The sequence below is a fragment of the Calonectris borealis genome, chromosome 2 (genome assembly GCF_964195595.1).
Source record: "Calonectris borealis chromosome 2, bCalBor7.hap1.2, whole genome shotgun sequence".
NCBI classification, from domain to species: Eukaryota; Metazoa; Chordata; class Aves; order Procellariiformes; family Procellariidae; genus Calonectris; species Calonectris borealis.
The window spans coordinates 150,578,272-150,594,217 of NC_134313.1; the positions used below are offsets into that span (position 1 = coordinate 150,578,272).

The 15,946-nt window shown below is 42.1% G+C and overlaps 1 protein-coding gene across 1 annotated transcript in view; it reads right to left on the reverse strand.

The window, feature by feature from the left end:
* The window catches only part of LOC142078404 (LIM zinc-binding domain-containing Nebulette-like), a 119,258-nt gene extending 114,316 nt beyond the window's left edge, over nucleotides 1-4,942 (reverse strand). The window contains exons 1-2 of the mRNA XM_075140867.1: nucleotides 4,679-4,942; nucleotides 3,579-3,673 (exon numbers count right to left, since the gene is read on the reverse strand). Of these exons, the coding sequence (XP_074996968.1) occupies nucleotides 3,579-3,673; nucleotides 4,679-4,747 (164 nt within the window). The 5' untranslated portion in view covers nucleotides 4,748-4,942. The remainder of the gene's footprint in view (nucleotides 1-3,578; nucleotides 3,674-4,678) is intronic.
* Between the last annotated feature and the right edge of the window lie 11,004 nt (nucleotides 4,943-15,946).

The following is a 15,946-nucleotide window of genomic DNA, read 5'->3' on the forward strand; positions in this document are numbered from 1 at the left end:
GGCAACATGGCATATCTAAAGTCAGACAGCAAATAAAAGGCAAGACTAAAGTCGTTAAGGCAAACCTAGCAGTGTCCATGTGCTAAGCATCCACAAGCTTCAAAATGTCGTGTATGAGGCCTTTCAGATGAAACTTGAATGCAAGTGAAGTGAGAAACACAATACCATAAGTCATGAGAGTACTGTACTACTCGGAGGTCCCAGCTGAGATAAAAGCGCGATATTCTAAGCATTACACAAACAAGTAGAGATAAACTATCCTGACTCAAACAGCTCACAAGTTATGTAAATAATAAAAAAGAGAGAGAGAACAAAGTTGTATAATCTTTTCTCTACAAGTAAGAGAACTGAAAGATTTAAAGGAGACAGATCAAGGAACTTCATGGAAACTCCGTCATACAAAGATTATTCTTTTCAAAGCCATGTTATATACAAGCACATGTAGACAAAGTTTTCCCTCGTAACCCAGTTGGAAAATCGTTCATAAATGTACAACTTACAAAAGCAGTATCAGAAGTGCAATACTAGGCAACTCAACTTCTTGACCAATACCAGTTCTACTACGTCAGTAGCCCAGTCATTACTTTTGCTATCAGTGTATCCTTATCACAAGGAACATATGTAACCATTTAGCTGGAAATGTGACAAGCTGCCCAACAAAAAACTTGCCCTTAAAAAAAGCAGAATCCTGCATTTCTGCTCTTTCTGCTCTTTTCTAATGGACAATGAATTAAAGTATTTCACAATATATTCCTTCTTGGTTTGCCAGTTCCTGCTAATCCATCTGACTTTACTTTCCTCCACCAAAAGTACAGTTTGAACATTCACAAATCAGTCTCTTTTTCTTATATTAACAGAAACACAATTGTTCTACAGCTAAAAGTAACTTCTATCTTTGCCAGTAATGCGGCAAAAATTATTAATTTCAGCACCTGAAAAAAAAAGTGGAGTATTTTAAGTTCAAAGGTCAAAATATACTCAAGTGCATTATCTAACCTGTGAACTAACAAACAGATACAGAAATTATTGAAGATAACGTGCTTTTCGACTTGTCCTTACAAAAAGCTAACTATGGTTTCCAAATCTATTAAACAACTTCATGGTACTGCTCTCCCATTCAAATTAGTGCATACTTTTTCACTTTTATCTACAAATTACATTCTCATTGATGGATGGCCTTAACAGACAGTCTAACAGTAGTTGGTCTTTGTCAAGTGCTTGTAGGTGTTTGTATGAGTAAATTTGCATTCTTTGCAGATTTTCTGATTAAGCAGTATTTAACATAAAAATGAATTTGACTCTTACTGATGAACACTGGATAAAACACGTCATAATTTGAAATACTATAATGATGTCTGCTTTGCAAATAAGTAACCTTTGAGATGCAAGAGTACTGTGTCAAAATATCGTAATTTTAATCAACTGTATTTTGAAAACACAGTTTTGCATAAACATCTTATCCCTCCTTTGAAGGATATTAAAGTTTGTTGAAACCACAAAGCACACCTTTGGTCTTCCCTTCGCGGTTCTATAGAACACTTAAAATTATTTAGATTATTTGATCGAAGCTTCTCTTTAAAAAAAAAAAAAAAAAACAAAACCACAAAAGCAAAACCCTTAAATTTACCAAAACTTAAAAACAAAATACACATTGTTGATATTATACATTAAATTTTGTCTCTTCTTTAATAGAAGAAACCCATTCTTTCATGGTTTTACATTGTTTCTTCTCATGTCATACATCAGGTTTGAGGGACATTTCAAAGAGAGAGATTATTTTTTCAAGGATGACTCTTACAAAGCTCATTAAAGCAACTACCAGGAAGAACAGCACCTGAACGGTACATAACATATCCATCATCCTTATCCCCCTCACCCGTAAATAGAAGGACACATCACGTAGCATAACTACATAGATGAAAAACTTTCCTACAACAGAAGTTAAATATGCACAGCATGGAAACACCGATGTATAGCACGGAGGAGACTTTGTAAACAAACAGTGTTATTAAGTACAAGTAAGTATCTGATTACGTAGGAAAGATCAAGTAACCAAAGTATCATCACTGAAATTTAACCACAAAAAAGCTAGGTAAAAGACACCAAAGTATTATCAGAGTTTTAATCACCGTAAAGGATGTAAGCCTGTACTTATACTTCAACTCAAATAGTATCAAAAGCAGAGTCCCATCTAGGGCCAATAACCTTTAGGTTAGTCTCGACTTGTAGTGTGCCACCTGTTGAAGCACGCATCTCCCTTCCTACAGAGCTTCCTCTGCAGCACATAAGACTGGCAACTGACCACACTTTACTACAAGAGGCCTAATGTCACCCCCATACACTGTTGAGCACTTCAAGGAAAACTAGAACTGTATGTGTGTAACTCCATATGTTCTTAAAGGAATCCAAGTACAACTGTGCACATTGAAACAGGTGTTTCAAGTTTTGGCAGCACAACAGTTTTTATAACAAAACTCATATTTTAAACAGATAGGCACTGGCTGGCTTCAATTTTAGCCTCGAAGAAATGAGCATATGCTGTTGAACTATTCTGTGATGGCCAGCCATAGACTGTCTACCTCAACATGAAACAAATATTTTAAAATGAGTCAAGGAGAATATTTCTAAAAAGATTACCATGTGTCTATAATTTCAAAATTCTGTCCCTTTAAAACATATGTTTTAAGTAGGTAAAGGTGAAAATAATAACAATATACGAATAACATATAACACAAGATCAAATTTTATTCCAAATTCTTTAGAGATATCCTTCTAACAAAGCATTATAATTATAAATGTTTCTAAAGATTAAAACATTCTGAAATGCACTTCGCAAATCTTAGGAGTATGGTACAAAGAACAATAAGCACCTTTTTTCTACATGTATCAGAATGCTCTTCTGCAGTATTTGCAAGCCAAACATCAAAGCACTCTTCAAAACCCACACAACAACAAAATCTAAAAGCGGAATACAACATGATTATACTCTATAACCAAAAGGAATCTATTTTCTTTATCAAAATCTAAGAGAGACGAAAAATACAAAAATAGCATGAAGCACTAGAAGCAGGGATTTTGTAAATATCTAGTTTAGTAATCTGAGATATGTGAACAGCATAACAGTTTTAAAAATAGGTTGTCACGATCTCTAACAGGATATTGTCTCTGGTAAACTACACAACCGAGAAGCACTTTGTTTGTTTTCTTATTACAAAATGCTGATCAGGTCCATAACCCTGAACAGAGAGCTGCATAATGGACACCTGTAATCCAGCAGGCCAATAATGAATGTAGTAGAAATCAGCACCAGATCCGACACTTTCTGGGAGGAAAAGACCTGTATCCTGAGATCTGACATAAACACACTGCCAAAACACATCATAATCAAGCATTTTCATCTTCTATCACTTCAATGCAAGTAGAATACACCATCTGAAAAGATACTAAACTGCTCTAGACTGCACTGCTACATCTCTAGATTAAGTTTTTACAGCACGACAATACCTATTTGACAATATCCATGGCCAGGCTTTCTTTTCATGTGCATTTCTGCAAGACTTGACATTTACAATACTTACGCATTGCAATAAGGTTTCTTTTCATATCCTTTGTAGTTATTCATGTTCAGAGCCATTTTGCAAACTTCACAGTGGAAACATCCTTTATGCCAGTACTGTAAAGAAACGTAAAGTAGAATTACTTATGATACTGATGTTTTGAAAGCTATTTTAGGGTACACTAACTGTAAAGACACAGCTACACGTCCATATATTTTGATTATACATCATAGATCTCTGTAAACTACAACAAAATAATTACTTTCACATGAAACCAAAGGTGCTTCTGAAACACTCCCAGAAACACAAATTCTCTGCTAAGGTGAATGCCAACACCTCCGCACACTGACCTTGCCAGCATTATTTTAAAGATAACTGAAGCAGCAGTGACATTTTGCCTCGTTGAAGAAAAAAATGACACCGCTTGCTAAGAATGCAATACTATGCGAACAAAATCACTAACTAATGTGACGGTTGGCTTTTTGGTACGCTGGACACTAAATTTAGCACATAATACGGTATTTTCCTCCAGTAGCTCCTACCGCCTTGCCTTTCCGGGGACGTTAATTTGGCGCATCTGTCACAGCCTCATTGCTGTTATTTACGGAGCGACCGCGCTCGGCGACAACCAGCATCACCGGGGACACCCCCGAGGGACGGGGCTGTCGCCACCCCGCTGCCCCGGCCACCCTCCCCGCCGAGGCGGCCATGGCGTAAGGGGCAGCCGAGGCCGCCGCAGCTCGGGGAGGCACCGATAACTACAGCCGGGCGGGGGCCGCCTACAACTTCACCCCTGGGGAGTCGGGGGGTGCCGCGGGGACCCCCTGCCAGCCCCAGCCGCCGCCACCCCCCCGAGCGGGCACCGCAGGGGCTCTCCGGCCCGCCGCGGCCCCCGCTCGCCCCCCGCCCTGGGCGGTGACACGACGGTTACCGCCCGGCGGCGGCAGCGCGGATGCCGGCGCAGCGGCAGCCCCGGAGGCGCTGCATTTGCCACCTGCCGGCTCGCCCCGCTCCCCCGCCGGCCCGGCCCGGCCCTGCCCGCCCCGCCGGAGCCGAGGGGAGCGGGGCGCAGGGCGGGCACGCCCGGGAGGCGCCGTCCCCGCCCGCCCGCGCCCCAGCACCTTGTCCAGGCAGTTGACTTTCTCGGTGGGATAGACCACTTTGCCACAGCGGGCGCACTGGGGGTTCATTTTGCGGCTCCTCTCGGGCGGCGGCTCCCGCGGGCGGCGGCGGCCGAGGCTGCTGGGCGGCGGGCTGGGCTGGACGGGGCTCCGGGCGGCCGATCTACCATCCCCTGCCCTGGCGGGGACGCCGGGGGTCCTCAGCGGCTGCCGGCGGGCGAGGAGGTCATCGGCGGCGGCTGGGGAGGAAGCGGCGCTCCAGCTGACTGCGGCTCGGCAGCATGTGTGAGTGGGCGGGCGGGGAGCCGGTGCCTGTCGCCCCCGCTCGCTCGCCGCCCCGCCGCCGCCGCCGCCCGCCCCCGCCGCCTCCTCCTCCTCCTCCCTGTGCCTGCGCGCTCGGCTCCCCGCGCCGCGGGCTGGGTGACTCAAGCCGAGCCCCGCGCTGCAGCCTCAAGCAAAGCCAAGCCAAGCCAAGCCCACCGGCGCGGCGCGGCCCGCAGCGAGGGGGAGGGAGGAAGGGGAGGGCGAGCCCCGCGCCGCAGCCGCCCCGAGGGGGGCGAGATGGCGGGCGCCGCGCCGCCGTCCTCAGGCGCGGTGGGGAGGGGGGGTGCCGGGCTGTGCCCGCCTCCCGGGAGCACCTGCCCGAGGCCCGCTGAGGCGGCGGCGGCTCCTTGCACCGGCGGGAGGGAGAGAGAGCGAGGGGGCAGCGGGGGAGCTCGACCGTTGCCCGAAGTTAGGCCCGAGGCCTGGCCGTGCGCCGGCGGGCACCTGCCGGGCGGGGCGGGGCGGCAGCGCCGGGCGGGGCCGGCGTGGTGGGGGGGGGCCGGCGGTGCGGGGCCTCGGCCTCACGCCGGTGTCCCACGCAGCCCCGCGGTGCCCGTTAGCGGGGTGAGGGACGTCTGTGCGTTCCTCCAGCGTTGTATCCCGGTTAGTTTTCAGGCTCGGTGTTGCTGGCTTTCCGAGGCCGAGTCTCTCCGGGGCACACCAGCGGTCCCACGGGGCAATCAAATCTCAGCCGGAATGGTAAATTCAGCTCCTCAGAGCAGGCTTTTGCCGTTCATTTTTGACTTGCTCATTAGTGCTGTGGGAACGGTAGAGCAAGAAACACATTTTTCCTTAGCTATGGACTTGTTTAACTAGCTGGAATATAAACCACGCTGAGGAAAGCGCTTTAGCCAACGCAGTGCAGCCTTTTCTGAGTTTTTTTTCAGTAGTGCAGCACTCTGTGTGGCGCACAGCAAGGACAAATTCTGCACATACTTGGGCATTATTAAGTAATCAGAACGCAGTCAGCTAAACTGGAGTACTTGGCTATAATTCTGCCTTAGCAACCCAACTTTTATGCACTGGCTGGTTAAAGGCGTGGGGAGAAACAGTAATTTCATTGAAATTAATAATATATGTGATTAAATGAGAAATACCTAATCAGGGTTTAAATATTACATGACGGAAGTTGCAGAGCTGCTTCTGCCTCATCTAGACATAAACATCTGGCACCCAATGACACTCATAATGTTGAGATGCTGGCTGTGCTGCAGGCAACAGGAAAGCAGATTTGTAGGCAGTCTTGTAAATGCTTATTGTCTGCTTTGGCTGCCTCGGTGCAGTAGCCAACAGACAAACTGCTGACCAGCTCCGTTTCCATTCCTGCAGTCTGCAGGCTGGTCCATTTCGGGGCCAGTGCTAGCGATTTGCAGTTCTCAAAAATCATGAATCAGATTTTTTTACTGTTGTTAATTAGTTTTGATCTGGAATTTAAGGTTTGTCTTCTCACTGTTCATCGCCAACAATAGCATGATAATTTTTCACAAATGCCTGAAGACCAGTTTGGCCTCAGCTTACCATTGTCTAGGATTTCACAGATAGAAATAGGTGCATACGTGCCCTGCAGTGCCGATGCCGTGAGTCTCATCATCTGCTACCTCTGTGCTCTACAGATTACCTTACACATTCTGTTGAACGGTCTGACTGGAGGTGAACAATGGCTTTTATTCAGGGAACTCTGAATGCTAGGCATCTGAGTATGTTGGTAAATGCATAGGTAAGCAATCTCCGTTCTGCAAAGGCTACACAGCATAGTGGAGTAGCGAGTCTGTAGCAGGAACTGGGATGGAGACCCAGCTAAATTAATCTCAGAGAGAGGGCAGTGGATGTTACTTACGTGGAAAAAAAGTTTAATTCTTCCTTAGCTGACTTAATTCTTTCTTAGCTTAGATTCAGCCTGATGGCTAATGGGTGAAATGGCTCTGTAGCTCATTAGAAATAACTAGAGGCATACAGCTCCCCTAAACTGCTATTATGAAATCCTTGAGGTAGAGGCTTCATTCCTCGAAGTTCCAGGTTATTAAAATCACATTCAGAGCCTTCTCAGCATCTGGACAAAAATCATTTGGATATTACTCTCAGTCTCAACGCTACAATGAAATCTCCTACCTTATTCTTGAAGGGAAAACTTTTATTAACAAAATATCAACAGTAAAAATGGAATAGTAAAATCAATAGGAATACCTGCAGTTGTATCTAAATTGAGTGTTTGGCAGTATGAAAGCATTCCTATATTTATCATTATTTCAGGATCCTTTTATTAACTTTTATTAATTTTTTCCACAAGGGAGGGAAAAATAGTGTCTGAATCACAGTCTTTGTTTCCACAGCACAGAGCTCTTTTCCTCATCAGCCACAACTTTTTTCTAGTGCTACTGTAATGAAAAACCAGTTATTTTGCTCTATACAAACCAGTGGGAAAGAAAAATCTACTTCGCCCATGATTGTGAGAAAGCAGTGAAATGTTATTCATCAATAGTCTTTCCTTTTCCTGGGTAGGTAACGATGCAATGGTAAAATCCAGCAAAGCAAAATACAACCACCCCACTCTGTCACTGACTAAGAGGGTGTAAACCAAAGACTACGAAGCACTGAAGGGCAAAGACCTTGCACTGTAGCGAAAGAACTGTTGCCATAAGCATGGAGACTGTAGCAGGTGGTGGACCTCTAGATAGGGTCCACCATTGATTTCCAACTGGAATCAATTTTTGACCCTTACTGTTTGAGCTTACATTTAACCACATAAAAGAAGAAACTGCATAGTTACATTTCAAATAGGAACAATGCAACTTTAATGTAACCTTGTTTAGAGCTGCCCGGGGTGCTGTTAGAGAAATGTGCTTTTAAATTCTCTGCTGTGAAAGAGTAATTTATACTCTTCGTATGCAAGGGTCAGTGGAAATATGTTTTCAACTTCAGCTACAGAAAAGCTAAAACCAAAAGTGAATGTTTTCCTACCAAAACAAAACCAGCAATGGTTAGACTTTATTATTTTCTGTAATATGATCCAAACCACACTCTGCAGTGGAATCTCAATATGCATTTTCAGAATTACTCGATCTTTAGCTACACAGATTAATCTAATAGAGTAAGGAAATACTGGAACAAAAATGGTTAGTCAATCACCAGCAGTGTTTTCTGTTCTTAGGATTTCCTTTCTTCAGTCGAAAAGCCTGCAAACTGAATACTGCATCCCACAATAGCTATATGCTTAACAAATATATGAAAAAGTAATAATGAAGAGTCTATGGAATTGTCTAGAAGAAGGGGCTTTTATTCTCTTAGTATTAATGTTGCAGTGGAGGTTTCTATTACTTTATGCATGGGGTCAGGATTTTCCCTTATTAATGGGTCTTCCAGGACACCTGGATGATAATTTCTCTTCAAATTATGAGGGAAAAAAAAGATTTGGTCTTTTATGTTTTACTGAAGGCAAAAGGTAACTGTAATAAAGCTTAGTAAAAATGGGCCGGTTACTTGGATTATGCTGAACAGAAGGTTGTTACCTAGCTCATTTGGTTTTGTTTGAACCTAGAATAGCTGATTTATGAGCAAAAAGCAGATTGAAAACTTCATTCAGGTGCAAATCTTATTACCTTTGTGCATATGTATGTGTTTCAGAAAAAGCAGCTGGCATCAGTGAAGCATATGGATTCCATAATTCAGGTGTACAAAGCAGGTAGAGTTCTGTGGATAGCAATACACAGGGTGTTTTGAGAATTTGGCAGTGCATGCTTGAGTGTTAGCTTTTTTAGCAGGCATATCCAGAGATGGAGGCAAATGAGCACAACCAGGAAGCTGTAACCATACATCCAATATTTCGTAAATTGTGTCTTCAGTGATTTGGGAACATAGAAAGAGTCAACCTGATTTACGGTTCAGTAACATATTCCACCATCAGAGGTTGGGGTGCCTATGCACTCTTCACATTAAACTTGCATGTGTATAGTTTGAGAGGAATGAGCAATGGAAGCAGGTGCAGGCAGAGCACAGCAAGAGCTGTCTTCCTCGCTGCCAGAGCTACACTGGTCCCAGTGCCTCAGTTCAACCATTCAGTCTATTATTTGGTTTGCAGACCAAGGTGAGGAACTCACAGAACCCAAAAGAGTGTTCGCATAGAAAGGAGTCTGAAATCTGGAAGCCTTCAAATCGAATGTCCATATTCAGTGACAGTGCTTAGGAGAAATATACATTATTAGTGCCTTTTTTATTATTCCCTTCTCTCTGTTACAGTCTCTGTAATTTTTCAATCCAGTTACAGCTCAGAGGGTGTTCAGCCACATAAATGGAGCAAACCTTTTTGGTTTTTGTATATTGCATTGAATGTGTTGGGAATTTTTTTACCAGCTCTGTTTTTCCTCCATTTCTGGTCAGAATTAGAGATTCCTATCATGTTTTGCAGGAATAAAAACAAATCAAGAAGAAATAAGGATTAGGGGAGATTAAAAGTATATGTATTTTATTTGATAAAGGAACTAATTTTCATGAACAAGTAATTGATACAAGAATGAAAAGCCATCATCAGAGCTCTTGGAGAAGCTGAAGGAGAAGCTTGTCTTCAGTCAACTCTACTACCCTGTCTCAAGAATCAAAAGTAGTTGCTTAATCCCAATCCAAAAAGATTTTCAAAAACTTTGCCACCACAGACAACCAATCCAACACAGTCCAGGCAAAAGGCTCTATGTGGATTGTCAGCTATGGAAGGACTGAACGTTTAATTATTCGTTCTGTTTTAATAGCTATCACTTTCTGTTTGCTGTGTTGAGTAAAAGTATAAAGCTACTTGATTCTGCTTATGAAGATGAAATGGAACTAAAAGATTATTTGTTAATTGTGGATATTGTTTACTGGCCTATGTTTAGCCTGAGAACAAAATGGGAATTTAGAGATAGAATTAGGGTTCTAAACTGAATTTTAAAACCTAATGAGAGGGTTTTGGTAGCTTTGAATAAAAGGACAACAATGCCATTATTCATACTCTTGTCTATGCAACTACTTTCCCATTATTTCCAGAAATAGTAGTTGAGTAGCTTCCTGCCTAAATAAACAGTTCACGTAGATGGAGCTTGGTCTATAAAGCTTTTTAAAATAAAGTTTCCTTTTTTGAACTGAACAACATAATGAAATACAGGAAGGGTTGGGCTGTGATTGGACCGGATTCTTGAATTTAATGTTTTAAAAGGTTACGTGACCAGTTCAGAGTAACTAAATACGCTTACTCTGTAGATGGCCTGGAAGTATCGTAGGGAATATGCTCCCTCCATTGCCAAAAGAAATAGCCTCTTGTAATAAAGATACAGACTCATTAACAAGCCTGACTTTGGCCTTCAGAAGAAACTGCATTTCCAACCTTCCTAGCAAGATTTTAAAATTATAGCCTTCACAGTGCAGACCTGTCAAATCTCACACATTGAGAGGGAGTCTTACACATTTGGCTCCCAACTTACCTCCCCTGCAGCTCGACCTGTATCACACTCATTTGCAACACTGCGCCATGGCTCCTCTCCCATCCTCTAACCCCACACACCAGGCACAGCTGGATGGCCCAGTCTGCAGCCTGCCAAACAGCTGCAGCTACTGTGGGGCATCAGGGAGCAAGAGAGGAAGAGGAGGATGCATAGTGCAGCATGGCTGCGGTGCTGAAAAGAAGGATGGATTGCGGGGGAATTCCTGGAAATATTAGCAAAATGCCTTTCCAGAAAGTGAAGAGTAAAATCTCTTCATAATTCAATGTTAGCATTTTTCCAATTTATGTTACTTTTTAAGTCTTCTGTTTTGAACGTAGAGACTATGAGCTCCAAGGCTATTAAATTAAATGTTACAAACTTTCTAAATTATAATCTGTAAATAAACAAGTGAAAAAACACAGTTCAGATATGTTACAGGCTTAGGTCAGCAAGACAATGACTGGTGATAGTCTTCTCCCAGCAACAAGAACATTGGCTTCTGCAGCACCATTCCTGGTCCCAAGCTTGCAGAACATGCTGATAGAACAGGAGACAGGATTAAGGATTATTCACCTTCTTCAACATACCCCAAGATAAACTGCTAAAACCAAAAAAATCCTCTACAATAAGTTTAGAAAGTCCATCTCACTTTAAGCTCAGCTCAAGACACTTTAAGGATGTGGCTGAGAGTTCTGCCTTATACCTGAATTTTTAACAACAGAGCTTCAAAGGATTGATAGGTTGGGAACAAAAGGCCAAGGCAGAAACCCAGCCTTCACCCTCACCACCATGTGGATCTCTGGTGACCTGTAGGGCACCATTTGTGGCCTGATGCACTGCTGCTTTCATTGGAAAGTCAGGGATAACAACTTGGAAGCAAAGTCTCCTCCCTCCAACATCTTTTGGTGTATATTTTCATAGGCTACTTTACTGGGCCCAGAACAAAGTCTAATTTGAACCATCTTCCTAAATACAGAACTATCATATGGGGTTATATGAGCCTTGGATGGGGAAATACATAATTTAGTCTTCTATTTGTTTGTTTTAAATTAAATATAATTGCATTAGGAAATTAATAATGAATCCATTGCAAGTTTTTTAAACGGCTTGACTATTTTAACTGATAAAGTTATGCTATGAATATAAATTGTGTTGTCCATACAGGCACTTTATAAAATCTGTGTCATCTCTTTAGTCTGAACCTATTATTTTGATTTATTTCTCTCTGCAATAGACAACATCATAGAGAATAGCAAGCCCAATGCTACTGTCATGAAAAAAGATACAAGTGCCTTTCTTTTCATCAGGTCTCTGCATTTGCTCATTAATAAAAAATCAAAAGAAACAAAACCATAGTAATTATTCAGGCAAAAATTCATCTGAATACTCTAGACCTTGAGTAAGATTCTCAGTAATGTTGCATTTTGGAGGAGTTTCTTTTTAGATATGGTACAAAGGCATGTACAAAACAAAGAGGAACTTAAAAAAGGGACTACTTTTAACTTTTTTCCTTCTAACTTTAGAATTACAGGTAGCACATTAACTTTAGTCTCGAGAAGTAAATGGAGAGCAACATTTCACATAAATTAAATTTTCTAACATGTGATTGAGGATTTTAAGTGTGAAGTTCTCATTTTTTCCTGACAGCTTTCTATGAGTTATCTTAAATGTTATCTTGGAAAAGGCAATTATTACGTGGAGCATTAAGCAGAGTACAAATATCGGTACACTGCAGAGATACCAGTTAATTTTCCTTTGACTACTGAACCATAAATAAAGGAAAACAGCATTGTTAAATGGTTCTAAAGTTACATCGTGGCAAGCAGTGGTTGTGTTGCACTGTGAAGGATACAGTTTTGGAACATGCCACAGAATAAATTATTACGAAGTTACATTATACAGAATGTTTCATTTTTTTTATTTGCATTATAAAAGCCCTAATGATTTTGCTGTGTCGGTGCCTTCTCCTGCTGTACGCTGCAAACCAAATAGTCTGACTGTCCGTGTTGCTTGGCAGTAGAGTACGTTTCACATTATCATGAGAGTGACCTACTTGGTCCATCAAGGGAAGGAGAGAAAACTCCAGAGGATTTGGTTTTCAGAGTCCCTGCCAGTGTGACTCATCAGGCAGCCGGAGCTACCCGTACCAGCAGCAGCAATTGTGTGAGGCAGCACGTCACAGCCAGAAGCATCCTCATCTCCTGCCACAGAGCAGAGAACTCTGTTACGAAGGATTAGCATTGCAGCCCTGAAATAACCACCCCAGTCTTTCGAAGAGAGCTTCCCAAATTAACCAGTGTGGCTACAACACCTGGTCTCCCCCAGTTTTCCAGCTCCCTCAAGCCAGGCCCTTGCTCCGACACTATTAGCTAGGTACAAACCCACCAGTGGCCATCAACTCGCATCTGCCTCGCAACCAGCTGCATCAGTCTGGGATGACAGCGCAGCGGCATGCCCTGCTGCCTCTGACCACATGCATTGGTGCACTTGATCCCATTTTTTCCTTAGAAGCTCTTGCCTGCTAGGTGGTACAGAAAAACACAGTTCAGAGCCACTAGGTTTTCCAGGATGGCATCACCTGGGGCAAGCAGGAGGGTATCCTTCTAGCTCTCCTTCTTCCTACTACGGAATTTAAACACATTCTCCCATCTGGCTTAATTACGTCTCCATCCCTACCACTGGCCCACATGCACTCCTAACTTAAAAACAGAGGTAGAGAAGGATGAGAGCCGTGCAGTCACCTAATCCAGGCTGAACCTGATTTTCTGCCTTCAATCCCTCTGCTAAGAGATAGTAATAAATAATGACAAATATCAGATAGGACTCTCTCAGTCTCTTTTTATGGAGAATCACAAATCAGAGGCAAACAAGCGAGGCACGAGCTATAAGGGCCTTGCCTTCTGTTCTGCAAGGGCTCGTAGGATAGCTCTTGTGCCCAGGAATGTAGATGTAGAGGTTGAATGTATCTGGGGACAGCAGCCCAAGACTCCCTCCAGAGGAAATCTTCAGACCAAAGAAATGTTGACGTAGTTTGCTAGTCTGCTTGGGCTTGATCCAACACATGTTGAAACCAACTGAAAGACTCCCACTAACATCCGTGTGTGCTAGATTAGAACTTAAATACAATAGACTATTTAATTTGCACTAAGGAGGAGGTTCAGCACAAACAGAAAACGGTGTAGTTGGTTACGTGCTGGCACCACACACCAACTTTAAATGTCATAAGCTCCTTTCACAGCACTGGTTAGTGCAAGTGGACAGGAAGCTGCTGAGACAATGTTATGCATAGCTATTATTTTTCTCCATCACAGTTAACTCTTTAATGAAAGAGAGGCTGGATTTCTGGGGGCCATTTCAGATACTATTTTACTGAATCAAACTTCAGAACTGTTTATCCATAAAATCCTGATAAATAGGTATCAACCGCTCTGAGTCAGCTTTCAAAGAGGTTCTTAGTAAAAACAAATTCTTCATGTTCGCAGAAAGCTTATTAAATATGCAACACTCTGGAAATTGTACTATGGGAAAACTTTCAAACAAAACATAGAAAGTAGTAAACTTCCCCACTTTGATGTTATCAAACTACTTCAAGAGGAAAATGCCAACATTATATTTACACTTCTTTGGTGTAGTAAATACATGCCCCACCAATTATCATTCAGAAATGGTGTCTTGGTCCACAGACTTAGGGCCACGACATATACTGTGCCTGGTTCTTCAGAAGTTAAGCAAAAGAAAAGATTGCCATCTTTTCTAGACTTTTCTGGTTTGGCACTTGGCTGATTTTCTTTGCTCAGGCTGTATTCCAACAGGGATAAATATTGAGGTCAATGTATAAATATCATTCTGGATAAATGCTCTGTATAACTACAGTACATCTACTCTCCATAAATCCAGTTAAATAAGGCCAGATTGCACTGCGGATCAAATGTTATATCCTATCAGAAAACTTTCCTCCTAAGCAAAACTGAAATTGCACTTGTGCATATCTAAACTGGTATAGATAGTACGGCCAGCTCTAGCGTCAAGAGCGTCTTAGCACCGAATCAGTCAGTTCCATAAGGTATTTTTAACTCATGCCTTCATGCTCCCCCTCGTAACTTCTGAGTGCCTCTGCAGTGGGAGGATGACTGGTATGACGGATCCAGTGTATTATTTAATATTATGCAGTCCTGCTCAGTAAGAGATCACAAACCTATTTTTAGAAGAAAAAATAAAATCACAATTCAACAGCAAGCATAATGACAAGAAAAAAGAAAAAAAAGAACAGGAGATCTGTACTCAAAAGTTTATTGTATTTAAGTTGTTTTCAACTCAAATATGGTCCTCTTACTAGGTATAATTTTTCTAACACAACACGGAAAAGTTCTTCATGATCCTGGAAAGGAAGAAAATATGAAAAATCATTAAGGAAAGAACTCAGTTGCATGTGAGTTACGGTTGTAAAATTAATCCACTCAACTAATGATAGATCAGAAAACCCACAAGCTGTCAGGTTTTCAAATTATACCAAAATTTGTCAAGTATATCCTCATAATTACATGTAATAACTGTCATGTGATATTTCTCTTTATTCTTTTTTGCCATTCTTATCAACTAACTTGCAACCTATTCCAAATGTAAGTCAAGACCTTCTGCTAACCTACCAAACTGCCTGAAACACAAACCACACATTTCTTTTAGGTATCATAATCCCCTCCAAAATAACAATAATCAAATGTAACTTACAGAGCTAAAATATACAGCGATAGTGTTAATAAAGAATAACAGAAAGTTCCAGCACAAAAGTATGTGTGAAATTAAAACATATTTGTTACAAAATAATGAGAACTAATAACGAGAACTCAGCTAATTTCCAGCTCTCACAGCTACAGCAGATTAAGAAAAGTCTAAGCCTGGCAAGCTTTGGGCTACGTTGTGTGGAGCTGGCTGTTCTTATAGCACTGAAAACAGATTTTTTTTTCCTCTCCTGTCAACAGGTTTTTCTTGGACCAAGACAGAAAACTTTTTATTTTATTATTAATTAATTAAATCCAGACTAGATGTTAAGAAAAATTTATAAGATTGGGGACAGTAAAGCACTGGAATAAACTGTATGGAGGGGATAGAGACTCCATCTTTCCTGGGCCTTAAAAATAGGTTAGCCAGTGCTGGCATTAGTCCACATCAGGTGAGAGGCTGCATGAGGTGATCCCTGAGGTCCTTTCCAACCTGAATTGTTCTATGGTTTTAAATTTGTATCAAGAACGATACAATAATACTGATCCTGCCTTGAGACAAGAACTTGGGGCTGGTCAAGCTTTTGAAGTACCTTTCAGCCCAATGATTTGATTAGGTGGTTTCTCCATGTTAACCATGTCTGAACATCCACCCAGCTTTACGTGGGAGGGATTTTCCTTTGCATTTCATGTGCCTTTCTGCTGCGAGTGAGACAGCAGTGGGCCTAGACCATACCAGCAGAGAGCAAGGAGCCCCATCAGCAGGACAAGAGTCTGAG